Raw genomic sequence first — 27,318 nt, 5'->3', positions numbered from 1 at the left:
CTGAAATTCACAGCCTGGCCCGAACCCCCACTCACCCCACCCCAATTTCCAAGCACTTGTTCCGTATCTTAGCTTTATGGCAGAGAGACCCCACGAGCTCCACCCCTCCTGAGCGGCCCCCCAGGAGGCCAGGCCTCTGAGCAGAGAGGAAAGGGTTGAAGAACTGCGGGTACCTCTCCAGCCAGCCCCTACCTCCCCTCTGGGAAAGAGCCACTTCTCAGGAGTCCAGAGTCCCTGTCAGGAGCAGGACCGTTTCTGTCATTGGGCACAGTTAACGCTTCTGTCGAAAGCCGCAGACTAGGCTGCATACACACCTGCTCTATGCATCTCCTCTCTTCTCTCTCCTCCCCATCCCCTCCCTCCTCCCAAAGTCTGAGTAGAGTTTGGAGGCACTTCATCTCCCTGCCGCCCAACCGTGCTCCCAGCCCCTCCACCACGTGTGCTCCGAGAGCTTCTTCTTCCTCTGCTCTCCAGAGAAAATGGACCTAGAAATGTGGATGCATTTCTGGTGATGCGCAGTGGTGTGTTGTGTGTGTCCCGGTGTGTCCATCCGTGCAGGTGTGCGGCACCTGCTCTCAGGAGCATCTGAACGGAGGTGTGTGTGCACACCTTGAACACTCAGAGACCGAGCGTCAGATTGCGCTGTTTATTGAGGATGCAACAGGAGGGGCTGTAAGAAGAAAGGAGAAGCGAGCGAGCCTCCTCTTCTCTGCTTCTGGGTGCAGGAGGGGAGATAGAGACCCCGAGTCGTGCTTGGTCCCACTCAGAATGAGCCGTGAGACGGAGCCCGGCGGGGGCGGGGACTGGCCTCTCTTGGCAGTTTGTCCTTCAGTCCTGCTTTTCTTGAACACAGAGCCAGCTCCCAGCACAGGCAGGAGCCAGGACAAAGGCCCCATTGTGAGCTCAGGAGGCCAGATACAAAAGTCAACAACTGAGCCAGAGGCTGGGCAGAGGACGGAAGGCTAGGAGCCAGGGGCCGAGCTGACTGCAGCCAAGGAGGTGAACACCAGGCACGAGCAGGGAGGAATTTCACCAAGCTTAGTCACCCACACCTGTCCAGGCCCAGGAAGACTCAGGCTGGGAGAAGTGGGTGACCAAAGCCAGCGACCGAGGTACAAGAGCAGGGCCAGCAGGGTGGGGATGGGGCTGACAGCGGCTGGGGAGGGTGCATGTGGGAGCCAGAGCTGGGGACACGAGGGTGGCAGGGGGCACGGGCAGCCCTCTCTACCGACTGGCTTTCTTGGAGGGGGCGCTCAGGCTGGAGCCCTTCCCCAGCGTGTCCTTGTAGTCGCTGGCACTGCCCCGGCTCCGGCTGTCCCCGCCACGGACGCTGCAGACTCCAGAGATGCAGCTGCCGCTGTTGGCCACGTAGCCACCGCTGACCGAGCTGGGCCGGAAGCCATAGCCACCGCTGCCGCTGGTGCTGCTGATGATGGCTGCAGAGGGAGAGCAGGTCAGCACCCCTCGGGCAGAGCTGGGGTGGAACTAAGAGGAAGCCACCTTCCCCAGGACAGATGGGGCTGTCCTTGGCGTGATGCGTTATGTGGGGGCTCTGGTCACAGCTGCCCCCCTTCGAGGGGAAAATGTCCCAGAGACAGTTTCCCCCATGTCCTGCTCTTGGCTTGCCCAGCTTACAGCCAATCTGGCTGATTCTTAACTCTCAGAGGCCCATCCCTTTGGTCCACGTTCCAATGCAGGCATCTGTCATTCTGGACACCCACCCACTGCCCCTTCTATTGGCATTTTTGCTAAATTTCCCAGCCCCCAATCCCTCCTTCCTCCTAGCTGTCCCACAGATGGCATCTTTCGGAAGCTCTGGTTTAACTCTCTTAGCCCCACAGAGGAACCCAGAGATCCCACGCTGCCAGCTTGACCTCTGAGGTCCCCCATCACTCGTCCCCTCTAATCCCCCAGCCCAGGGCTGACTACAACTTGCACACCTGGCTCCCCAAGCCTCACACACACCCATACTCAGTTTCTTGCTTTCCCCATCCCCGTGGTGACAGCCTTCCGGGCTGCCATCCCTGGGACCAGGGAGACAGAGTGATAAGGAGGAAAGAGGCCTGGGCTTGGAGTCAGGAGTCCTGATTGCTGACCATGCCTCTGCCAGCTGGCTGTGTGATCTCAGTCAGTTTTTCCCTCTCTGGTCCTTAGATTGCACATCTACACACATAGGGTGTGTGTGATCAAGGGCCTTTCCAGCCCACAAATTGTACTATTTTAGGTCCAAGCATACAAGTACTTACAGATGCTGACAGGGGAGGGAAATTCTCCTGACATCCTGTTAGGGCGAAAAACAAAATAAGAGCAAGCAGTCATCCAACCACAATTAACCTCACAGCTAGGGCCCTCACTGGCCTGACGTGGGTTTCTGAACCCAACAGCCGCCTGGGGAAATTCCAGGGTTTCTTGGGCATAAGCAGAGCTTGAGAAGAGGTGGGGGCCACCCCTGAATCTTTGGGGTACCCCGGCGACAACCCAAGTCAAACAGTAGTTGGTGTGAGGTGCACATGTGTGGGCAACGTGCACACCTCCCCAGGACCAGGCCTGGCACTAAGCCTTTCCATCTCTGAGAACACTGGGGAAGCTGGAGTGGCCATCCTGGGACATCTCTGACAAGCTTGTGACGTGCTGGACAGGTAGGGAAGATGGAACAAGAGGTCTAATGTAGCAGAGGGGTTTTGTGTGGTTTTTGCGATGGTGGGGGCAGGGAAAGGTATTATTAAGTACTTATTATTTCTGTCATCGCCACCCCTTCACTCCCCAGGAACTCATCTTTTCTGGATTACAATGTGTTAGGCTTTCTCCTTTGGTCCTTCCCAAACCCTTGGGGTCTTCCTGCCAGAGCCCGTCCCCCTCACCGGCACTCCTCGCTCTCCAGCAGCTTGCGGTAGGTGGCGATCTCCATGTCCAGGGCCAGTTTCAGGCTCATCAGCTCCTGGTACTCGCGCAGCATCCGGGCCAGCTCCTCCTTGGCCTGGTGCAGGGCGGCCTCCAGCTCGTCCAGCTTGGCCCGGGCGTCCTTCAGGGCGTTGTCCCCCCGCTGCTCGGCATCAGCTATGGCTGTCTCCAGGTTGGAAGCCTAAACAAAGAGTTGGAGACATTGGAAAGCTGGAAGGGGTGACTGGAGCCATTCATATCTAGATCCTGCTCATTCTTTGAGATTCCGGGGCAGAGATGCCCACCTCCCCCCTCCTTACACCCTGTGCTCTCTTCTAGATTGGAGACCCTTCTGGAGCTGGCAAGTCCCTCCTTAGCTCTAACTCAACTCCCTGCGTTTAGATGGTGGTGGTGATGAAGAATAGTGCATCCTGCCCTCCTGGGATGATGGCCAACCCAGCACCACTTCAGTTCATCGCAAAGACATTTACTTGGGCACCCTGTGCCAGGGATACAAAACGAGTAAGAGTAAGATTGGTTCTCTGCTCTTGAGTTGTTTAAAGTCTGGGAGGAGAGATCATTGGAATACGATGTTGCAGGATGGACAGTGGTTGCCCAGGTGCCTGGGACCACGGACGAGGGGCGCAGGGAAGGAGATTCCCCAAGGCCAACTGTTATTTCCCAAGCGCTTGCCGTAGGCCGGGCCCTACCCTCAGCCCTCTCCAGGCCTCTTACAAACCTTAGCTCGTCTGGTCCTTACAACGCCCTGTGCAGGGAGGACAAGGGACCTGCCCAACGTCACAGAGCTGCTAAGTGCTAAAGCCCATGGGAGAGTGGAAAGAGCACTGGACGAGGAGTCAGCAGACTTGGTTTAGACCTCGGCTCTGCCACTTACCAGCTGTGCAACCCACTGAACCTCTCTGAGCCTCCGTTCCCTGCTCTGTAGCAAGGGGCAGTGCTCGCCTCACAGGGTCTTTGTGAGGATTCAACGTGCTAAAACGATAGGAGCTGCTGCTGTTTTATTACACATGTGCATCTTGTCGCCCACCTACTAAAGCCGAGACTGCAGCCTATATTCCCTGGAGCAACTCTGAGAAAGGCCTTAATAAATATCCGCAGAAGGTACTTCGAGGGATGCTCTCTGAGCCCACTTCTCCTCAATCATTTAATAAACAGATGTTTACTAAGCTGCTGCTACGTGCCAGGCACTGTACCAGATGCTGGGAACACAGTGGGGACAAAGCAGCTGCTCCCTGCCTCTTTCCCATCCATAGAAGAAGGGACAGACCAATGTAGGGCAGTGACAGAAGTGTGACAAGTACCGGGAAGCACCAGGTGCCAGGAGAGCACATTGATTAGGGGGATGCTGTAGGGGATTCGGTCCAGCCCAGCCTGGGGGATGAGAGGAGCTCCCTGGGGCGGGGAGGGGACCTCAAAGTAGAGGTCTCGGGGTGAGTAGGAGATGAGATGCACCAGGGACGTCTGCTTTAAGCGTCTGAGGCAGTGACTTCCTTGGTCCCTTTCCTCTCCTGGGCAGAGATTTGGGAGGCCCACGTCCCCGGCCAACTCCTCTCCCCTCCAATTGCGCCCGCCCACCTCAGGCCCCGGACGACCGGTCCCTCACCTGCTTCTTCACGTTCTCGATCTCTGAGCGGATTCTCTGGATGAGCCGGGTGAGCTCGGAGATTTCGTTCTTGGTGTTCTTGAGGTCGTCGCCGTGCCGGCCTGCCGCCAGCTGCAGCTCCTGGAACTGGGGGCCCCGAAGCACAGAGCCATCAATGAGCATGATGAGCAAGTCGGGGGCACATGACAGCTCGGGCTTGGGGATGTCATGAGGGAAGAGCACGCTGGACGCTTAACTGGCCATTGCCTTTGGTCTGGGAACGGCCAGGCCCAGCGCTCATGCCTACTGGAGTGCCCGCCCCGGCCCACCTCACCTTGGTCTGGTACAGGGCCTCGGCTTCCGCCTTGCTTTTCAGGGCGATCTCCTCGTACTGGGCGCGCACCTCGTCGATGATGCTGTCCAGGTTCAGGTCCCGGTTGTTGTCCATGGACAGGATGACGGACATGTCGCTGATGTGGGACTGGATCTGAGCGATCTCCTGCAGGGGAAACAGGGATGGTCTTAGAACTTGACTGTCTGAGGCTGGCAACCTCCCCCAAGCCAGGTGGGCAAACCCCGGTGATGCCAACTTAGAGGCTTGACCCAAGGCTCTTGCTTTCTGAGCAAAGCGAGTTCCCTCCAGACCTCAGATGGATTCCTGCCACCATGGTTCAGGGCCTGGCCCATTTCCTTCCCACCTACAGGGTGCAGATGGGAGCCTCTCAGGGCTGAAATGGGAGATGAACAGCTAACCAGGGTGGCCTCTCTGGGAGCAGGACCCCAGTGCCTCACCCAGCCCCCAGAACAGAGGTTTACCCACTGGCCGCCCTCAGAGGGGTCGAGTGAGAGAGGGACTTACGGCTTCGAAGAGGCACCTGAAGAACTTGATCTCCTGGTCCATGGAGTCCACCTTGGCCTGCAGCTCCACCTTATTGGCATAAGCTGCATCCACGTCCTGAAAGATGCCCCAGCCATGCTCCGGTCACTGCCGGTACAGCCAAGGAGGCAACACCCACCCAGCCTGGGTGCACTGCACTGGGAAACAGCCACCCTGTCCTCTTTGGAAGGCTCATGGAAAAGGAGGAGGAGGAGCAAGAGGCCCCGGCTGCACCTTCCTGAGAATCTGCTCACTCAGCAGGGATGGGGTGCCCCTCCAAGGAAGGGAGCCCAGCCAGGCTGCTGTCAGTCCTCCCTGAGCCCGGACCCCACAGCGACAGGGGAAGCCCCTGTGTGTCATCCTCTGCTGCTCTTCACTGTGGACAACCCTGTCCACGTTAAACACTAGGAAGGTCACCATCCTCCTGCCTTTTTATTCCTTTTTCTGGGTAGTCTTTCATCGTGGTCTCCCCCACCTTCACCTCACTATTTCTGAGTCAGTTCACTTTCTCTGAGAGCAGAGCACATGGGCAGGCTCGGCTCCACCTCGTCCCAGGCCACCCTGGACTCTGTGCCCGCCTCCCCTCTCACCTTCTTGAGCAGCACAAACTCGTTCTCTGCAGCCGTCCGCCTGTTGATTTCTTCCTCGTACCTGCAGGAAAGCCAGGGCTCGGTGGGTTAGTATATCTCACTGAGAACCCTTATCTGCCCAGGGAAGACCCCGAGTGCGGAGCGGTGTGCCCGTGCTGAGGGGCTTCAGAGGACTGGGCCAGTGGGGCCAGCCAGGCAAGGAAGGCTTCCTGGAGGAGGGGACATGGTAACCAGGTTTGGAAGAAGGAGATTGTTGAAGATCCAGCTTCAAAAATGAGGAAGGAGCATGTGGAGCGAATGTCCTGTGGGAAGTCTCTGAGGAAGCAAGAGATAACCTCCTCCCTCACAATCTGAATAAAGCCTACAAATGGACGGGAGCATTTCCTTCACTTCTCCTCACGGCAGTTCTGGGCGGGGCATGGATTTATTAAGCCTCTTGCAGCCAATGAGGACACAGAAGCTCGGGGAGAACACGAATCATTTACCCAAGGTTTCCCTCACCCCAGAGCCAGAGATATAACCCTCTGCCCACTGCCCAGCTAACTGGGTAATTGTCCTAAGTGCCAGGCCAGAGGCTGCAGGTGCAGGGAGTAAGTTCCAGAGTTTTGTTGGCGTGATTCTACCTGGTATGACGAGGAACACCACCCCCCACCTCCAAAAGCTTTAAGCTGGGGTAGCGGTGGCTCCCCAAGGGGCCCGCCCCTGCAGGATGAGCTCAGAGGGACAGGGGCGTTGTCTAGCTGCAGGGGGTCCCCTCCGCTCACCTCTTCTTGTAGTCCTCCACCACGTCCCGCACGCTCCTCAGCTCCGAGTCCAGCCTCACTCGGTCCCCGGACAGCGTCTCCAGCTGCTTCCGCAGGTTGCTGATGTAACCTTCCAGGATGGGCTCCAGGTTGTTCTTGCAGTTGTTCAGGTCCAGCTGCTGCAGCAGCTCCCACTTGGTCTCCAGCACCTGGTTCTGCTGCTCCAGGAACCGCACCTGGAACCCAAAGCCCAGAGACGGTTGAGCCCCCACGGAAACAGTCACGCCTGTCACTCGCAGGGCACTGTGCGTTTTCTCCTTCACCCCTGACAACAGCTGCGTGAGGTGGGCGAATCGGTAATCCTGTTTGATGGAAAGGAAACTGAGGCATGGAGAGGTTTAGTCTCTTTCCAAGGTCCAATGGTTTGACAAGTGGTGGAGCCCAGAACTGAACCCAGACATGTGTCCCCATAACCCAGGCATGAGGTCACTCAACCCAGCAGCGGAAACCAGCTCAGGGCCCAGATGTGCCTGAAAATACCAGGAGAGACTCAGGCTGGGTCCATCTTTGGGAAGAGTGGCCACTGTAATGAAGGGAGAGTCTGCGCTTCATTTTGTAACATATCAAGTTCAGTGAAGCTCCACGGTCCAAGAGTTTCTGGATATTCCAAATTTCTGCGTCAGGCCCTCACTCCATCTCTGCTCCTGGCCTCTTCCTCCCCCCCCCCCCCCCCCCCCCCCCCCCACCAGTCCTGCTCCTCAGAACCAGCTCCCTGGAGCAAGCCTGGCACACGGGGCGAGACGGACAGTTGGAGCCCCCGCGCCATCGCGGCCTCACCGGGCCGGGAAACTGACCGCGGGGGTGGATCTGCGTGTACCTCTCTTGTTTGGTTTTAGGGAGCACGGCTTTGAAAATGTGACTTCTCTTAATCCTCATGAGCACAACTGCTGTTTAAATAAGGTTGTGCTCCCCAAAGTCAGAAATACAGGACCTTAGAAAACTGTCTGGGGTCCAGTGTTGAGATGGGATTAGCCACCAAACAGCTCGCCGCCAGCAGGTCCTCCAGCATTTGGTTTGGTTTAACCAATCCCGACTTTCTCATGTTTATCCATAGACTGAGTATTAACCACCGAGGAACCCTACATCCAGGACACCACCATTCGCATCTGGACCACACACGGACACATCTGGATTGCTGATAGGAGGCACCATCTTCCCTGGCTGCCTGGGATTATGGGATTGTCCTCCTCTAGAGACTAAATTTATTTGGGAATCACCCAGGCCTTTGAACCTGTTCCCCCTCACCCCGGGCAGACCGCCTTTGCTCACAGACATGACTGTCTTCATGTGCATCTTTCTTTCCGTGTCTCTGGACTTTACCCCCAAATGGGGTTTGACAGCCCAGCCGAAGGTCAGTCTACTCCCACCCCTCTAGACCCCAAACCTCAGAACACTTTGATCTTCCAGATGTGAAGTGGCTGAGAGGAGTAAGGAGCCACAGAGACGGCGCTGCCCCTGAGTGAGCGGGCATAGGGAATCCTCTCAGCAGGAGTCTAGAGGCGCGGGGGGCAGGCTCTGACAGCCACTGACCGTCTCAACCACAGGCTTTGTCCTGGGCTGGCCCATCCTTATGCAGCCAACGTGGCCCTCCAGTCCTCAGTACTGGCTGTGGAGGCAGGTGGCTGAGAGTCCGAGCTCACCTTCCCTCCCCCAGATGACCTTGGGCGTGACATTTCCCACCGTGCTTTTGCTGACTCATAAAATGGGAGCAGGTTTCTTATCTGAGGAAAGTCAGAGGCCGATCTGGACCAGAGGATCCCCCGAGGCCTCTTCCAGGCCTTTCATCCCTCTCCATCTCAACACCCGTCTCGTAGCTCTCCAGAGATAAAAGTGACAGTAACAGTAACCACCGTGTGGGGAGGACTTCGTATGCGGCAGGCACTGTGCCAAGATCTTCACATGCATTTTCTTTAATAAACCTGACAATGACCTCAAGAGGCAGGTCATTATCTCCTTTGTAGAGATGAGCAAACAGAGGCACAGACAGGATAGCTAACTCTCTACACAGCCACGCAGGGTCCAAGCCAGGTCTGAGCCGTGTGGAGACCTCTTCCCCACTGCCCTGAGTGCTCAGCCCACAGGAACAAACGCCCGGGGATGAGCCCCCGTGAATGACCACACACTGATGCTCCTGATCCATCGGTCAAAGGACCAGCGCACGAGAGCAGCTCGCAACAAATGGGAGGAGGACGAGCCTCCCCAGTTATTCTGGGGCAGATGCCCTCTCACTGGCTTTTTCTGCACACAGCTCCGTGGGCCCCAAGCTTAGCAATGGCACCACGCTGGCCCTCAAGAGTAAGAAGCAGGGGTCTCCCTTTGGAGACCCTGACAAGCCTCTGCCAGTAGAGATTGACCTACTTGTCTTCTCTGAGGAAACGCCACGCAGGGAATCTTACATAAGTCACCCTGATGGTAGAAAACACCTGCCTTGTCCACAGTAAGGGCCTCCTCATCTCTAACCTCAATCTCTTCTGCTGTAACAAAGCTTATGTTCCAAGAAGAGAAGAGAAGGGCTGTGCACAGGTTCCCCAGGTCCTAGCAGACCCACCTTGTCAATGAAGGAGGCGAACTTGTTATTCAGCGCCTTGATCTGCTCCCGCTCCTGGGCGCGCACCTTCTGGATCTCAGGGTCCAGCTCCACATTGAGGGGGGCCAGGAGGCTCTCGTTGACAGTGACCTGATGGATGCCTCCAGGCGGGCACACAGTAGGGCACACAGGCCCCAGGGCCACACTGCCAAACATGCTGCCAGCAAAGCCACTGGCCCGACCCCGGCCAAATCCATACCCTCCACTCTTCCCGGTGCCACCGGCCACATTGAAGGAGATGCTCCGGGCGCCGCCCAGGTTATAGAGGCTCCGGCTTCCGAAACCCCCGCTGAGCCCTTTGCCCCCTGCACGGTAGGAGGAGGAGCTGCCCCCCGAGAGCACTGCTGAGCAGCCGCTGAAGCCCCCCTTGGCAGCAGCTCCTGGCTTGCAGGTGAATTGGCGGCTCATGCTGCTCGTGGTGATGGAGCTCAGGCGCAGGAAGGACGGAGGCAAAATCCCACACGGGCTCTGTAGGGTGCACTGAGGACCAGCAGGTGCCCTTCCTTATATGTGCTTGGCGCTGGGCTCATGGATGGGCCGTTGAGAGCTTAATTCGTGGGTTTGGCTTGCCTGGGAGCAAGAAGTCATTTTCTCCATGCTGAGCTCGAGATCAAGCCCTCCTCACCTCTGAAACAACATGAAACCTTCAAATTGCTGGGCTTGCAAGCCTTGCTCATGTAATTTGGGGCTTATCTAATTAACCTGCTGTTATAGGGTAATTTGCCCCAGGCCCAGCCTCTCCAGGGGGACGTCACTGGCACTGCACCATCCTTGTTCTGATTAATCTCCTCTGGCTTGGGGGCTTCCTCTTGGGGGATCAGGGAGCAGGAAGGTCATGGGCTTCCCTGGACAGGGCAGGCGACTGGGTACCTGGGGCCCCAACTATAGCTGTGTCTCCTTCTTTCTCTGACATGGCCGTTCATCTAGGCATTCACCTCTCCCCTGGGCCTCTTGGAGGCACACCCCACTGACGGCCTCTTCTCCTAACCCACAGAGGACAGCAGCTCTCTCTGCTGAAATGTTGGGGTAGAGTGACCCTCTCCCCAGCATGGGACATGAGCAGCCCAGGCCAGAGCCAAGTGTGGACACAGGAGGCCACGTCCATCTCAAGAAATGGGAACCCCATCCTTCACCTCTCAAACTCCTGTGATAAGAGAGGCTACAGGCTGTGCAAGGGACAGTTGACGTCCAGCCCTTCCAGCACTGGACGGAAGGAAGAGAACGGAGGATGGAGTTGGAGCAGGTGGTTGTGAAATTCAGGGAATCATCTGGAAGGAGGTATGGAGATGACAGAGAGAGCCCCCCGCCGCCCGGGCCTGGAGTTCTCAAGGAGAGACTCCTGGGCGGTCCGTTTCCTCATTTCTGTCTTCTCTACAATGTGTACCTGCTAATGAGACCAGGAGCAGCTTGAGGACAGGAGCCCTCTGTTTAGAGCTCAAATAAAGGAGCTGCTGTTGAGGTGAGACGGAACTCCTCCCGCGCCCCTCCAGACCCCTGCGAGCCAAGGAGACAGGCCGGCCGGGGCCCTCCCAGGGTTGCTGGCCTCCGCAGGGGGTGGCCCAGTGAGCACGGGGCCATCCTGCTCCAAACAGCCCCTCGATCCTGCCCCAGAATCTGCCTGCCGTCCGCTCCATCCTGGGTCCCTGGCTTCTGCGAGGGGCTCCAGGCCTCCCCTGTGATTGCTGCTGCTGTGGCTCCTGTTCCACTCGTGGCCAGTTCTCTCCCTGGAGACTGCCCTTGCCCAGAGGTTCCCGCTGGGCTGCATGGGGGGCTGGGACTCTTGGCTGGGTGTGGACGCAGGAGGGAGGAGGACCCGGAGCCAGGCTGGTATGGGGCTTTCTCTCATTTTGTTAGGGGTTGACCTGGAATCCATTCCCTCCCCCTCCCCTGCCCTCCTCCCTACCTGCCCCCTGCCATTTTGTCTCCAGGGTTCACCAGAATGTCTGTTTCCCTCCCTTCTCTCTTTCCCCACTTCTCTCTCCACCCCTCCTCTCCAGCTCCCATCCATCTTTCCCTCTCTCCCTTCACCACCTCTTGCTCTACTCTCTCGCCATCCTGCCCACTTCCCAGACGTCTTTCTGGGTCAGCACAGCCCGGTTCGGAGCTCCCCTTGTCTCTCTCCCTTAGCATGTTCTTGGCATGTGCTGAAGTACCATGACGCCACGGGCAGCTCCCACGAGGTTCCTCGGAAGGCTGTGTCACTTGCCACCTCAGTTTTCCTTTGTAAGGAGAGTAGAAGGTCCTCCAGATCAGAGGCCACCTAGCATACTCCTCCCTCCCTCACTTTCTCCCTTCGGCAAATCTCTACTGAGCGCTCACTGTGTGCCAGGCCTTGTGCCCAGCACTGGGACACAGGAGCTCATGATGCAACGCCAAAGGCCCTTCACGCCCCTGGAATCCAGTCCTCACACGGTGGTCCCCTCGATGGCTTTGCTGGCTGTATGTTTCTCTCACGCGCTTGGCTGCCCCCCCCAGCCCAGAAGTCAACGTCCCTGCAACTGCGGCCCTGCCCCTGCCTCTTCCCGCGACCTCCCTCCTTGCTGCTCCTTGCTCTGGCCAAGGCCATCTCACGTGCAGGCCTCCTCTTCCAATACCTCCAACATTTTGCTGAACTATTCCTCCCCAGCCTGGAACACCCTCTCTCCGCATCTCTTCTGATCCAAATCCTTCTACTCTTTCAAATTCCTGCATCAAACCCCGGATTTAGTGCCATCTCCTCCCCTGTGCCCTGGATGCCTCTGTCCGCTGACCCCTGTGTGTAGGCTCCCGCCTTCCCTCGGGCTGGGGCCTGGATGAGGGTTCCATGTCCCGCAGCCGACTCTTCCCTCTGTACCTTCCCTCAGGACCCGGGCCCAGCTCCTGGACATCCCTTCCCAGGTGACCGAGGACTGATGGTTGTTGGAGCAGCAGCCACTCAGGGACAGTGCATCTTCGGGGAGCTCCCGGGCCTGCAACCCCTAGAATGGCACCAGGTGGGAGCCCGGCCTCCAGGGGTCGGAATCTCACTCCAGCACCGGGTAGTGCTCCCCCTCTCTAAGCCTCAGCTTCCCCAGCTGTAAGCGGGATCATAAACTCATGGGGTAGTCGTGACAATTACACATGTCAAGCGCTCAGTAAACGCCTGGTACACAGTCGATGTTCAATAAATGCTGTCAATTACCAAAAGTAGAAAGTAAAGTGGAATTCAAAAATCGGCCTGTCTTCTCCTCTCCTTCCTTCCCCCCTGGGAGAGGGTGTCTGGATCAGCACCTTCCCATACAGTGTCACCTGCTGTTGGGGAACACGGAGGGCTGGTCCTCCCAGTGGTCCCAGGCTCAAGGAATCTCCCCTCTCAGACCATCTCTGATAATGAAGAATTCGCCGTTAGAAGTAATAATAATAAGAGCCGCTGTCTCAGAAGAGCTTGTCAGGTACAAATCTCGGCAGGAAGCACGTTTCAAACATCGAGTCTACTGGTATTGATCCATTTATCAAATATTTATTGAGCACCTACCAAGTGCTGAGGAGGGCAGTACAAATTATCTTGCCCTCAAAGAACTTAGTTTCTGGATTCCCTCCAAATGCAGGTGTCCCTGGGAAAAGCATCTCAGCGAGCTATTAACAAGTCATTAACACCCTAGCGTGAAATCGTTCATCAGATACTGGCCTTCAGGAATGAAACACCCAATGTTGTTGATGAGGGTGATGATAGAAGAGGAAAGGGGAGCGTTCTGGGCCACCCACAGGAAGGGTGGGCCCAGGTGGGGCTCCTGGGGTGCTTGCGTCTTTGCTGGAGGGAAAAAGGAAGGGACTGAACAATCCAGGACAGGGAGTGGCTCACCAAGGTTATGAAGGCGCTGCCCCAGCCTTCACTGCGATCCGTGGAGGCTCGGGGGCAGGAGGCCTCTCCAGCTGGTGGGGGAGACAAGATGTCATCTACTGCATCCCGCGTCCCAGCTTCATCTTCCCCTCACATCATTTGTGGTGTTGGGATGGCCCTGTGTTCTCAGCGGGAATTAAATCCTGAGTGACGCTTGGCCAAGCACGGATGTCTCTGAGCCACAGCATCATTCCTCTGTGAAATGCGGGGGGACGTGTGTCAGATCAGAGACTCAAACCCCCTGCACCGGGAGCATCTCACTTGTCCGTTCAAGGAAAATTTACGTGGCTTGTTAAACAAACTACATTTATATGGCTCTTGGTTTTGTAACCAAAATGTTTTGTTTGGTTTACACAAATCATTTGTAGCTTTCTTTGTATTTTTGTTTCTTCCTCTGTGACGGTGGTCAGTCTGACATGGTCATGATGATCCCATGGCCTCAATTAGGACCCCTTGGCTCCCCACTCTCAGCATTCTGGGATCTGAGAAGCCTCCACAGAAGGCCCCAGAGAGAGAAAGGCAAGAAAATCTAGTACAATCTGAGGGGGTAATTGCTGGGTGAGAGGAAAGGGGAACACACAGAGGAGAGGCAGGATCTGGGGACAGTGAATCCGCAGGGGCTGCCTGGAGGAGGGGGTTTTAAGGGAAAAGGGCTTGGGTAGACTGGCAGTGAGGAATGGTGAAAGCAGCCCAGGCTGGCAGGAGGAAGGGCATTTGTGAGGAAAGGACCCTCCAGGCCAGAGAAATCACAAGTGAAAGGCAACTGTGGGTGGAGGGACCCCAGATCCGAGGCTGGGCATGTGATAAGGCGAGTGATAGGGAGCCATTGAGGGCTCTGGAGCTGAGCCGAGCCTGAACAATGCGTGTTTGAGGAAGCAGAATCCAGCTGCTGTGTGAGTAGGAGTCGGGGTGGGGAGATGCTGGAGGCACAGAGAGAGGGGCAGGTGGTTCTCTGAGCAACTAATTGTCTCCAAAATTAGAGAGAATGAGCTGGGCTGTTTGGATGACATCGGCTCGAGTCCTGCCAGCTCTCCTCAGCAGACGGGCCCAGGAAATGAGCATGGGGTCTGTGACTCCCCACAAACCCCCTCCTCGTACCCCTATATCCTCCTGTGGTTTCAAGCAGGCGGGGCCCTCAGCCCCAAGCCAGCTGGATGGAGCCCAGTCCCTGGGGGTCTCGGCCACAATCAGAGCCGCTCATCTGGGGGCAGGATAGCTGTTCAGCAGGTTTGCAGCTGGCAAGGCTGACGGTGAGCTCACCCCAGAGGAGCTGGTGTATAAAGGACGGGGGAGGGCTGTCCCGCCAGGCACTCGACCTGCTCCCATCCTGCCGTATGGCTGCCAGAGGTACCCTCCAGGGAAGCCCTGGCCCCCTCGCCTCCTCCTCGCTCAGCTCCGTGGCCGGGAGCACCTCCTTTGCACTTTGCTGGCCATCTCCTTCCTCCAGCCCCACTTCAAGCCTCTGGCAAAGTGTGTGGACTTGGGACTCTGAGGACTCAGGTCCTGGTCCTGCCGTGTGACCAGGGACAGGTCTCCCAATTTCCTAAGCCTCTGTTTCCACATCTCTAAAAAGGGGGTACTAACGCCCGCCCCACCTACTCCCCCAGGTAGATGCGAGGCACCTGTAAATAATAATAATGACGGTACAGTAATAATAGCTAACACATAGCGTGAGCCCTGCCAGGCCCTGCTCCAACGCTTCATTCTCACAGTCCTAGGAGGCGGGCACTGTGATCATCCCCGTTTTACAGATGGAGATACTGAGGCACAAGGAAGTTGAGTAACTTACTCGAGCCCGCACAGCTAATGAAGAGCTGAGCCAGGGTTCGACCAGCAGCCTGGCTGCAGTCCACGCTCGCAGCCTCTACACTGTCCTGGCTTTTTCGTGTGCAAGTGTCCCGGGCAGATGCCTGCCCCATTCCGGGGGCACACGCCACCTCCAGCCTCCCACAACCTCCTGTTCTTGTTCCCTGCTGTTTGTCTTCCCAAAATCTGAATGACAGTGTGAAGAACTGTGCTCACCAGGACTGGCCTCGCCCACACTCTTCCCTTCCTGTCCCAGACACTCCGGCCAGCCGGAGCTGACCCTCGCTCCCCTTCTCTGCCCTCTGTGCTCTTTTGAAGAAAATCAATGTAATTTCTGGACCTAGGTAAAGATGGGGTTGGGGTACTTATAAGATGATTCCATGTAACTCTCACATGCATCATGCTTCTCCCCGGTGTCACGCTCTGCGTTGTTCTCTGAGTCTCCTGCCCACTGGGGCAGGCTTGTCCTATCCTTTAAGACAAACCAAAGGGCTGGCCCCGTGGCCGAGTGGTTAAGTTCGTGCGCTCCGCTGCAGGCGGCCCATTGTTTCGTTGGTTTGAATCCTGGGTGCGGACATGGCACTGCTCATCAAGCCACGCTGAGGCAGCGTCCCACATGCCACAACTAGAAGGACCCACAGTGAAGAATATACAACTGTGTACCCAGGGGGCTTTGGGGAGAAAAAGGAAAACAAAATAAAATCTTTATTAAAAAAAAAAAAAAAAGACAAACCAAGACACACCTCCTTCGAGAAGCCTCCCTGATTTTCCCGGATTTCCACCCTCCCTGTCAGGGTCGGCTGTACCTTTCTGCACACAGCCCTATTGCCCCAGTGCTGTGCACATCCTCCAGCCTAAAATCATCTAACAGTCCCTCTGAGCCGGGCAATGCTCTCCGCTCCTGGGGCCCAGGCTCCGGGGCCTGTGACAGGAATTGTGAGTGCTGCTTGCCAGCTGACAGACGTGCTCCAATACACATCAGAGGACGTGTGTGGGCGCACATTTGTGTGTGAGTGGTCGTGAACGCTGACATGAGCAGAATGGGTGTCCAGCCAGTAGGGATTGGCGTGGCTGTCCTGATTGTCTGTGGCTGACAGCCACTGTGAAGAGTTAGTGACTGATTGTACCAGCTGTTAAATATTTTCAGTATCTTCCATAGACCTGAGCCTGTGAGCCAATGAGCACGTGCCTATGCATGTGTACACGGGTTTCTGGTGACAGTCCACCTGACAATGGGCCCATCTTGGCTTAGCTATCACTTTCAGATCTCCAGGACTCCATTCCTCTCCACTAGTGGCACACAAGTGGGAGGCGCTTATCCCATTTTCATTATATTCTTTTTCAATAGCAGCCGTGGGGGATGGGGTGACTCCCAGTTGGTGACCAATTGAGGGAATCAAATTCATCCATTCATTGACTTGTTCTTTCAACATCCCTGAGAACATACAAGCAGAAGAGGTTCTGACGAGTTGGCCTGAAGAACATCCCTTCCCAGGGGCAGGAGGACAGACAAGGGGACTTCTCAAGGTCACAGAGCATCGGTCTCAATGAGACTTTCTGGACCAATGACAATGGCTGAATCAGTTAAAGCCTTGTGCTGTGCCAAGTTTGGAACCTAGAGAGGATGTTTGTAAAGACCAGAAAATGGAAGGTCAGAGGCAGAAGGAGGCGTGTCAGGCAAGCGTGGATGAGGCCCTAGGAGACAGGGCACAGATGTTCTGACTGCCATCTTCTGTTGCATTTGGTGATTCAGTCACCAATTACTGAGCAACTGCTCTGTGCCAGGCATTTGCCACACACCCCAAATCCCCCAGGCTTGCCCTTGGTCAGTCGAATGCAGGGTACGTCGTCTCCTGCTAGCCCAACTTCTCTCCTTGTCTTTATCCCAGGTTGCTGTTTGCCATAAGGTGGGCAAGGCTGGGAGCAAAATTCAGGGACACAGTTTCTCTGGCCTCTTCTCTGCTACCATCCCCAAGTTCTATTTTTTATCTGGGTGAGATTCACATAACTTCAAATTAACCATCTTAAAGTGAACAATTCAGGGGCATAGAGTACATTCACCATGTCATGCAACCACCACCTTCCTCCAGTTCCAAACACTGTCATCAGTACCCATTAGAAGGCACACACCATGCCCATACCCCAATTCCTGCAACCACCAAATCTCTATGGATTTACCTGTTCTGGACATTTCATACGGATGGAAGCATACAGTCTGTGACTTTTGACTGGATTCTTTCACTTAGCGTAATGTTTTCAAGGTTCATCCCCACTGTAGCATGTATCAGCACTTCCTTCCTTTTTATGGCTGAATAATATTCCATTGTAAAGTGTATACCCTGAGTTTTTTTTATCCATTCATTTGTTGATGGACATTTGGGCTGTCTTAGTCCTTTCAGGATGCTGTAATAAATACCACAGATTGGTAGCTTATAAACAGCAGAAATTTATTTCTCACAGTTCTGGAAGCTGGGAAGTTCAAGGTCAAGGTGTGAGCGCAGTCACCATCTGGAGAGGGCCTTCTTCCTGACTCACAGCCGGTGCCTTCTTGCTGTGTCCTCATGTGGAAGAAGAAGCTAGGGAGCTCTGTGGGGTCTCTTATATTAGAACACTAATCCTATTCGAGGGCTCCGCCCTCATAACCTAAGTACCTCCCAAAGCCCAACTCCCAATACAGCATCTTTGGGGGTTAGAATGTCAACGCGTGAATTTTAGAGAGACACAAATCTTCAGACCATAGCAGTCTGTGTCCACTCCTGGCTACTGTGAACAGGCTGCTACGAGCATACATGGATATGAATTTCTCAGAGCACCTGTTTTCAGTTCTTTTGCATATTTACACCTAGGAGTGGATCAGCTCGGTCAGATGACAATCCTATGTTTAACTTTATGGGAAACTATCCAACTGTTTTCCACAATGGCCGGACCATTTTACATTCCCACTAGCAATGTACAAAGGTCCTAATTTCTCCACATCCCTGCCAACACTTTTTATTTTCCAGTATTTTCTATTACAGCCACCCTAGAGGATGTGCAATGGTACCTCATTGTGGTTTGGATTTGCGTTTCCCTGATGACTAATCACGTGGGGCATCTTTTCATGTGTTTGTTGGCGGTTTGTATGTCATCTTTGAAGACAGGTCCATTAAAATCCTTTGCTCATTTTTTAATTGGGTTGTTTGTCTTTTTATTGCTGAGTGGTAAGAGTTCTTCATACGTTCTGGATACTAGAGCCTTATCAGATAGATGATTTGCAAATATTTTCTCTCATTCCACAGGTTGTCTTTTCACTTTCCTGATAATGTCCTTTGATGAACAAGAGTTTTTTAATTTTGATGAAGTCTAATTTATCTATTTTCTCTTTTGTTGCCTATGCTTTTGGCATCATATCTAAGAATCTTTTGCCAAATCCAAGGTCCTGAAGATTTCCTCCTATGTTTCCTCTAAGAGTTTTATGATTTTAGCCCTTATATTTAGGTTGTTGATCTACTTTGAGCTAATTTTGCACATGGTGAGAAGCAAGGGTCCACGTTCCCTCTTTTGCATGTGGGAATCCAACTATCCCAGCACCATTTCTTTTTTTTTAAAAAAAGACTTTATTTTTCCTTTTTCTCCCAAATCACCTCCCCCCCACCCCCGTACATAGTTGTGTATTTTTAGTTGTGGGTCCTTCTAGTTGTGGCATATGGGACGCCGCCTCAGTGTGGCCTGACGGGCGGTGCCATGTCCGTGCCCAGGATTCGAACCGGCGAAACCCTGGGCCGCTGAAGCGGAGTGCGTGAACTTAACCACTGCCACTGGAGGGGCCAGCCCCTCCCAGCACCGTTTCTTGAAGAGACTAGTCTTTCCTCCACAAATGGTCTTGGTGATCTTGTCAAAATGGCCATACTTGTGTGGGTTTTACCCCTCAAAATTTTGAAAAATATTTGTGCTAGATAGTAAGGGCCTAGGAACACCATTCTCTGGGCGTCTCTGTTGGGTGAAGCTCTCTTGCATGTCGACTAATTGCAAGTCCCAGCAAAGAACAAGGCCAGTCCTTGCCCTTGGGACCGCCAAGTCTGGTGGTGATGTAGTCAGTCACACACAGACCATCTCAATCACATGTGGAAACAGCACGGTGGGGACAAGCACCGGGCACTGTGAGATCCTAGAAAGCAGGCACTCAGCCCAGCCCGGGGGTTTCAGGAAGGCTTCTAGGAGGAGTGGGAACCTGAACAGAATCTCCAAGGAGCAGTGAGAGTTGACCAGGTAATGAAAGGTGTGAATGACAATCCATGCGCAGGGACCACGGGAGCAGGAGCATCACCCGGCCGATGACTCAGCCCCTAAACGGACCTTCACTGGAGGTCTACACAGAGCAAGTGAACTGGACAGTGTGGGTGCTCCCTCAGTCCCCTGGGCTGCTCTCCATCCAAAACTCCCACACGCCCCCATTCCTTCTGTCTCTTTGCCCCACGTACTGAAGTCTGACTACAGAGCTGAAGTTGTCACCACTGGTCCTGTCTTCAAGATTTCCCCTCTAGGGCTTCAAAGGAATCTCCAAACTGAGTCCTGAAGTCACCCCGTGCACTTCTCAGGATCACACCTAAGCTCCAGATGCCGAGGAATCTCTCCATTTCTCAGGCGGACAAGCTGCAGCCAGGGCGCTGCCCCTCTGCTCTTCCCAGCGCTCCAGCACAAGACACACTCCATCCCCCAGGATCCCATTCACCTAGCCCCTGGGACCTTCACCGTGCATCCGGGCTGGGCACCGCACTCAGGCCCCACAGTCCAGAGGTCAGAGGCACGCCTGCACTGTGGCCCCGGAGGAGGCAATTCTGCGGAAGGCTCATGGATTCCGCTAAAGGCTATTTCAGGTTGTGGGTCCCCTCCACCCCATCATCCCAGCCCCTCTTACTGCTTCACCGGGGATTTGGTCTTTTGGGGAGGGCAGAGCATCAGTGCCGGGAAGGGCCTTAGGGGTATCTGGTCCTGGGGTCCATGACCCGGGGAGTCCACGGATGGACCTCTGAACACACAGACATGAATCTGTGTACTTTTCATGGGGAAAGGTGCACAGCTTTAACCGGCTCTCAAAGCGGTGCATGACCCGCTCACGAGGTGAAGAATCGCTGTTTGGTCTGAGTATAGCAGGTGACTGGTTAGCGGTTGAGCTGGAACAGAACCCCGTAACTCCCAGGGTGCTACTCCCAGCACCACAGAGACGACAGCAGTGACGTCAGAGGGAGGCATTTGGGCAGAAAGCCCACCAGACTCTTGGGTTCCTGTGCTTCCCAAGGTTTATTGCCTCTTGGCACTCACAGAAGAGGACCCTCAACACACGAAAGGGCAGTGAGGCCAATGGAGGCCCCGCCCTCACAACCCCCCTGACCCCGTTGCCCTGAGAGCTGTAGGGGGAACCATCTCCAGCACACCCAGAGCACAAGATGATCAGAAGGCTGACTCAAGGGCTCAGTTCTGCAGGCCAAAGCTGAGGGACTTGGAAACCCATCCAGGCCCACTACCAACTTCGGAAAATCTGAGGCCTCCCACCCCCAACCAAAATAGGCACAAAGCCTGTGCCCAAGCTACTGTGATGGCGTGTCTGAGTTCTCTCTCCAGGAGTCTGTGCCCATCTTTATAGGCTGTGGAGGGGCTGAGTTGCACGCCCCATGCACCCTGTGTGTGCTGTGTGTCCAGTGGGAGGAGGTGTGGGACCTCCCGTCAGAGGGGCACACCTGAAGGGTTGTAGGGCAGGTTTGTTGCACACAGAAAAAATCTGAGAAAGAGGAAACCTGGGTTCCAGTCCTGGCTCTGTTAATAACCAGCTGAGGATCCTGGGCAAGTCACTTCCCCTCTCCAGCTGTTTCCTTATCTGTAAACTGTGGGAGTCAGATGAAATACGCTTGAGGCCCGTCCCAATTCTGAGCAGGGTGTCAGCTCTGAGTGCAGGGATCCTGGGGCAGGATGGGAAAGAGGGGCTGTGGGTGGTTGAGGGGCTCCCGAGCCCAGGCAAGGGAGATTTGCTTTTTACTAAAGAGGGGGCTCCAGGGCCTCCATCACAGAGGGTGAAACTGAGCCCCGGCGTTCTCGGTGGAGTTGCTGCCCACCTGCTTCTTCACGTTCACAATCTCACACTGGAGCCTCTGGATGAGCCGGCTCAGCTCTGACATCTCATTCTTGGTGTGTTTGAGGTCATCCCCGTGCTGGCCAGCCGCCAGCTGCAGCTCCTGGATCTGGTTTCCCAGAGATAGGAAGTTGGTGATGAGACAGAATTGCCCCCAATCTGAGGTGGGGAAAGGGTCCTGAGCAACCTCTTCCACCGCTGGAGCCAAGCCAGGGGAGGTGGCTCTGGAGCAGAAGGTGATGGAGCTGGGACCCGGGCGTCCTTCCAGCTGTTTGGTGGCGGTTCTGACCTAGAGGTCCACCTGCTTCTCCAAGCAGAACCTATTTGCTAGCCTACCCTCCTTTCTCATCACCCTGCCTGACGTCTTTCCTGGGCTGGATAAAGGAAAGATGCTGGTCACATTTATTGAGCACTTCCAAGGTGTATGAAGAGGTCCGACCCTCTCCTCTCATGTGGCGCCTCTTTATAAAGGCATCTTTTAAAGGCCAAGCACTGCCCCAGGTACTGAGGATACAGCAGTGAACAGGATGGGTGAGGTCCCTGTCCCCATGGAACGTGTATTCTCGGGCAATCCTTCCTCTATGATGGGAGGGCCAGGGAAGCCAAGGGCCGCGTGTACCCTTGGGGCTGGGATTGTTGGCTCAGGACTTGCAGCTCAGCTCTTCCCCTGTCCCCTTGCCCAGTCCTCCAGAGAAGGGGGGATGACAGGGCCATGGACAGGGAACAAGGAGCCTGTGATCCTTCCCAGTGGTGAGATTTAACGAACGTGAAAAGGAGCGCCAGAGCGGGGCTGGTGGGAGCCCTGGAGAGTGCCCAGGTAGAGGGTTTCTCAGCAACCGGCCCGAAGTGTTTTACTCCAAAGCGTAACTCCCATCACCCAGAGGGCTCCCTGAATTCCACTTCTTCCTCTTGGAAGTCCTCCCACACGTGTCAGAAAAGAGCTCGTGGCTTCCTCTTCTTCACTCCCTGCCCCACCTGTGTCACCCACAGCTACTCTCTTCCATGTTTATGACTCTCCATCGGCCCCAATCCCTGGAAATACGTTTGTTTTATAGCAAGAACACCTTGCTGCTTTCCTCCATCAGATGACTGCCCGTCCCTCTCTGCTGGATATGTCACCCATACCAGTTTTTTGATTTATCTTTGAGAACAGTCTCTGCCAAGAATTCTTGAGTAGAATGTCATTCAACCATTGGCTATAACCGTTCTCTCAGACAGCACATCTACAAAGGTCTCTCTCGCAGTCACTGATGGAGGTGTCCCTCCCCAGGAAAGGAGGGGCTGGTGGAGGAGGAGACCCACCCGGTGCCCACCTTACTCTGGTACAGCACCTGGGCCTCGGCCTTGCTCTTTAGTGCGATCTCCTCATACTGGGCACGGACCTCGTCGATGATGCTGTCCAGGTCCCGGTTGCTCTCCATGGACAGGATGACGGAGGTCTCGCTGGTGTGAGTCTGAATCTGAGCCATCTCCTGAGTGGAGAGGTGAGGACAGAGTCAAGGTCCCCCGCCTCCCTCTTCTGCCTGTCAGTCTCTGGCCCTGTGGCTCCTGGCGGAAAGGACTACAGTACAAGGGAAAAGTGCCCACTGGAGCCGAGGAGGAATGCTCCCAGGGGCAGGGTGCGCCTCGCACGGGCAACAGGCAGAGCACTTCCTACAACTCACAGAATCAAGAACCTGTGCTTTAGTGGGACCTCATGGGCTCATTTTTTCCCGCCTGCAGGCAAGGTCACTCTAGTGGCTGGGATGGGATTGTCTCCTGTGTGATGGCCTCCGGAGACCAGGCTCCTACACGTCCATGGTCTCCCACTGCAGGGTTTTGCACCTTTCCATGAAAACATCCTTCATTCTGTTTCTCCTAAATCCCTCCTGTTGGCCCCTCCCCGGCAGAGCCCGGTGAAGCCCTCGACTGGAGAGGGGGGTGGGGGGCAGGCGTGTCCTCACCGCATCGTACAGGCACTTGAGGAACTTGATGTCTTTGTCCAGAGAGTCCACTTTGGCCTAGAGCTCCGCCTTGACTGCGTAGGCTGCATCTGCATCCTGACGAGAGGCACCCGGAGCCATCGGTCAAGACAACCCTCATCCCGTCAGCTGCCCTGTTCCTGCCCCCAAAGGCATCTGATTTCTTATTTTTTGCCCACAAAGGGAAGCATGTTGATAAATAAAATCACTCGATATTGTGTTTCTCTCAGACTTACTGAATCTTTGGGAATAGGGAAAGAGGAATAGGGCCTGCTCTTCTTCTGTTACACCTGGAGAAAGCAAAGCCCAGAAAGGTAGAGTAAGTTTTCTCAAGCTGCACAGGAAGGCTGAGCTGGACCAGAGTTTCCCAATTCCCAGACCAGAGCTCTCTCCTGTCTGTCTCTGTCCATTTCCTGGGTTTGTGCCCTGCCTGTCCAACTTGCTAGAGGCCAGAACCATGACTCCATCCCCATTCAGGCTCCAGCCCCTCCCCAGGAGGCCCCAGCTGAAGTCTTGAGCAGAGATGGTTAGGATGGGGGCGCAAGAGAGACCCGAGTCCATAGGCTCTTCTCTCCCCTATCTTCTTGAGCACCACAAGTTCCTTCTCAGCTGCTGTGCGCCAATTAATCTGCACCTCATACCTGTGGACAAGGAGAGAAGACAGCAGAGGCCTCAGTACCCTCGGCCAAGTGATCTCTTCCGGCTAGCCGGGCAAGTGCTCGAGACACAGAGACCCCGCAGGATCTCCTAGAGGTGAGCCCTCAGAGCCTGGTGGTGGCAGTGCTATGTCCCTGAGTTACTTCATTTACATTCCACCTGCTAGATCCTAGGAAAATATCCGGGTGCCTATTAGCCTCCCCAGATCGGCCACTGAACCAATCAGTGGGTCAACGAGCACAGAACTCCTTCCTCTCGGCCAGGCAGGATGTTCCCATCAAGCAAGGGAGGTCCTTCCCCCACAACCAAGGAGCAGGGGGAGCCCCTGACCTGGTACTCACTGTGTCCCCTCCTAAAAAGTGGCACAGAGATTCCAAGAGCCCAGGAGCCTCTGGAAACATGATCCATGACCTTTGGTGGGGCCTGCTCACCTCTTCTTGTAGTCCTCCACCACGTCCCGCATGCTCCTCAGCTCCGAGTCCAGCCTCACTCGGTCCCCGGACAGCGTCTCCAGCTGCTTCCGCAGGTTGCTGATGTAGCCCTCCAGGATGGGCTCCAGGTTGTTCTTGCAGTTGTTCAGATCCAGCTGCAGCAGCAGCTCCCACTTGGTCTCCAGCACCTGGTTCTGCTGCTCCAGGAACCGCACCTGGAACCACAATGGATGCTATCATGACCCACAGACATACACCATTAACTCCCTGGGTTATCCAGATTTTTCTAAAGTCATTTGGCTCAAGTGCTGACTCTCCACTTGTGGAATTCCATGCAGACTAGACCTTTTGCAAATACTCACTGCAGAGCCTTCTGGACAAATCCAGTCACTGAAAACTCACTGAAGAAGGACATTCCAGAGCTTTCTTCTGCTGCCTGGCCCAGCACCCGAGAGACGCTCTTCCTTTTGTCTCCCCTGAGCGTTTCTTCTGTACCATGAGCCCTTCCCTCTGGAACAATGCTGATTCTATCAGCCCTTCACCCTCTTTAGAGAGCTGAGATCCATCCACCTGTCCTCTGGAAACCCATCGCTTCTTTCTACCCTTTACCCAGTTTCCCACCCTTCTCTGTAAAATCCCAAAGGAAGCAATACATTCATTGATGCCTTTGCACCATCTAGCTCACAAGTCTGCTCTGCCCCTGTTATGATCAGGGAACCCACCCTGAGGTCCAGCTGCAACCCTGCCATCCACAATGGCCCGTCCACTCCCAGGCTGCGGGGAATTGCTTATATCTCACTGGACTGTTTTATCCTCTTCCCGTGAGACCCACCTTGTCAATGAAGGAGGCGAACTTGTTATTCAGTGCCTTGATCTGCTCCTGCTCCTGAGTGCGCACTCTCTGGATCTCGGGGTCCAGCTCCACATTGAGGGGGGCCAGGAGGCTCTTGTTGACGGTGACCAGGTGGATGCCTCTGGGTGGACACACAGATGGACATGCAGGCCCCAAGGCCATGCTGCCAAAGATGCTGCCAGCAAAGCCAGTGGTCCGGCCCCCTGCACACCCAGAGCCAGACCGGAAGCTGTACCCTCCAGTCCGAACGCCGCCACCAGCCACATTGAGGGAAATACTCCAATCCCCTCCAAGACTGTAGAGGCTCTGACTGCCGAAGCCAGCCCCAGCTTCTCTGCCAGCTGCACGGTGAGAAGCCACACCGCCCACAGCCTTCCTGAGCACCACTGCCGAGTGCCCGCTGAAGCCACCTTTGTCACCATCGGACTTGATGTTCAGTTGCCAACTCATGGCAGGAAGGGTGGCGTTGACAGAGCTGGAGAAAAGCAGTCACCAATGGAGGACACTCTGATGAGGCACGCAGAGCACTGCCTCCTTTTATCCCATCCAGCCTGGGACACTGGAAAGGGCGTCTCTCCGCTGTCTCTTTTCCTTGTGCTGGAAGGCCAGGGACCATGGATGATTGGCAGAACAGAGATCTCCAAGCCCTTTGCGGCCACAAAGCGCTCCTGATAGTGAGTGGAATATGCTGCCCTTGCCGACTGCAGCGGCCTCATGGGCCTTCATCTGAGCTCCTAATGAGGGACCCAGAGAGTTATCCCCTTCAGGGATCTCCTCGCTTTATTTTTCCAGGTGCCTCCTTCTTGCTTATCTATCAGCAAGGAGTAGGGGAAGTGCCTGGCTCTGAGGGCTCACCCAAAGCCCCCAGCTTTCCTCCCAGGAGAACCCGTCTCCCTATTATCCGGTCTTGTTGAGGAGCTGGGGTGTTCATGCCAGGAAGAGGACTCAGAAAGGACACGATGGTGTCTTCAAAGATCTGGGCCCGAGAAAGAAGTTTCAGGGGCCTCTCTTTGGGTCACTCTAAGGACCACAGCTGTCCAGCAATGGAACGGACCCCGGGAAGAGAGTGGGAATGACCACCTAGAGCCTGCATGGCCCCCCAGCAGGGGTGCTATCTGGAGCTTTCTGTACGGGGCAGGGCCTGCGTGGTGGTGACCTTGATGTTGCCTTTTCAACAGTGGGAATCTCTTCAGGCAGCTGGCAGTTCCTGCAGCCGAAGTTTTTCTCCTGGATGAGGTTGCCTGCCCCATCCTAGAGGTCGAGCCGTGGAGCTGCCTCAGGAGCTGGCACATTGGCTCTTCTCTGCCTGGGAGAAACTCTCCCCTGTGCTCCCTGGGGTAACACACTGCGCCCAGTGATGAAAGCGCAGCAGCCCCTGAGTTTCACGCCTGGCACTGTGGGCTGTTCTGCCTCTTTCCTGGCCACCTCAGGAAGCCACTCAGTCTGGGGACAGGAGAGACCAGGCCTTTATAGCTTAGGTAGTCCTGGCGGTGTGAAATGTTAAAAGATTATTCCAAAAACAAACATCTGGTAGCTGCCCAAGGCAGGACTCTGATACTTTCTGTAACTAAGCTGGGGAGCCCTGACCCGTTTGGATCAGCCAGAGGTGGTAGACAGACAACTGTGCCCGCTGATGGGGAGGAAAAAGGGGGAGCCTGTGAGCTGGGCAGTGGGATGGATGGAGCCTAGGCCTGGGATGCTGCCTAGGAGGGTCTTCCCCTTACACAGTGTTCTGCTCACGGTTCCTAAGGCAGCAGTGGAAGCTCCTTCTCCAGGACCCTGTCTCCCAACCTCCCGGCAGGGCCTAGCCCAGGGCCTGGGAGGGCATCCTGCAGCGGTTTCTCGTGGTTTTCTAAGCCAGATTGCATGCATTCTCTGTAGGAGAGGAGCAATGGTGGCAGCAATAGTAATTGCGACGGTAAGTAACGAGAAGAGTCAGCACTGATTGTTTACTTCACGTGTGCCAGGCACGGGGCAGAGCAAGGATTTCTAGTTTAACTCTCACGTTACTAACTTCACTTTGCAGTTGAAGAAACTGAGGCTTAGAGATGCTAAAGAACTTGCCCAAGGTCACTCAGCAATTAAGGCAGAGCTGGGACTGGATTTCGAGCATGTCTGGTCTCAGAGTCCGGGTTCCTGACCATCACATTACTTGACAGAGATGAGAGGTAGAGCCAAAGATGCCCAGACTTTCTGATGCACGAGGCAGGCACGGCAGCCGTGGTCTCTGAGTCCCTCCTGCTCGTGTTTCTTTTATGTCACTGAGACGAGTTGATGACACGAGAAGGGGAGGTTGCGCCTGAAC

General features: G+C 55.2%; 2 protein-coding genes across 2 annotated transcripts; both read right to left on the bottom strand.

Annotated features, from left to right (window-relative positions):
• Positions 1–632: 632 nt before the first annotated feature.
• LOC124245334 (keratin, type II cytoskeletal 71) lies at positions 633–9,829 on the bottom strand. The gene is made up of 9 exons (XM_046672659.1): positions 9,302–9,829; positions 6,715–6,929; positions 5,951–6,011; positions 5,343–5,438; positions 4,818–4,982; positions 4,505–4,630; positions 2,862–3,082; positions 2,247–2,281; positions 633–1,436 (listed from the first exon to the last, which is right to left on the bottom strand). The coding sequence occupies exons 1-9, from the start codon at positions 9,746–9,748 to the stop codon at positions 1,225–1,227; spliced, it is 1,578 nt and encodes a 525-aa protein (XP_046528615.1). The 5' UTR covers positions 9,749–9,829; the 3' UTR covers positions 633–1,224.
• Positions 9,830–12,948: 3,119 nt separating this feature from the next.
• LOC124225794 (keratin, type II cytoskeletal 74-like) lies at positions 12,949–25,463 on the bottom strand. The gene is given in 8 exon segments (XM_046638460.1): positions 12,949–13,109; positions 20,703–20,763; positions 21,095–21,220; positions 22,425–22,583; positions 23,055–23,152; positions 23,655–23,713; positions 24,161–24,375; positions 24,993–25,463. Coding segments are annotated over 8 exon segments (1,350 nt in total).
• Positions 25,464–27,318: the final 1,855 nt, after the last annotated feature.

Source organism: Equus quagga, chromosome 1, assembly GCF_021613505.1.
Source record: "Equus quagga isolate Etosha38 chromosome 1, UCLA_HA_Equagga_1.0, whole genome shotgun sequence".
Taxonomy (NCBI): domain Eukaryota; kingdom Metazoa; phylum Chordata; class Mammalia; order Perissodactyla; family Equidae; genus Equus; species Equus quagga.
The sequence above is the reverse complement of the archived record's forward strand: the minus strand, read 5'-3'. Positions and strand labels throughout refer to the sequence as shown.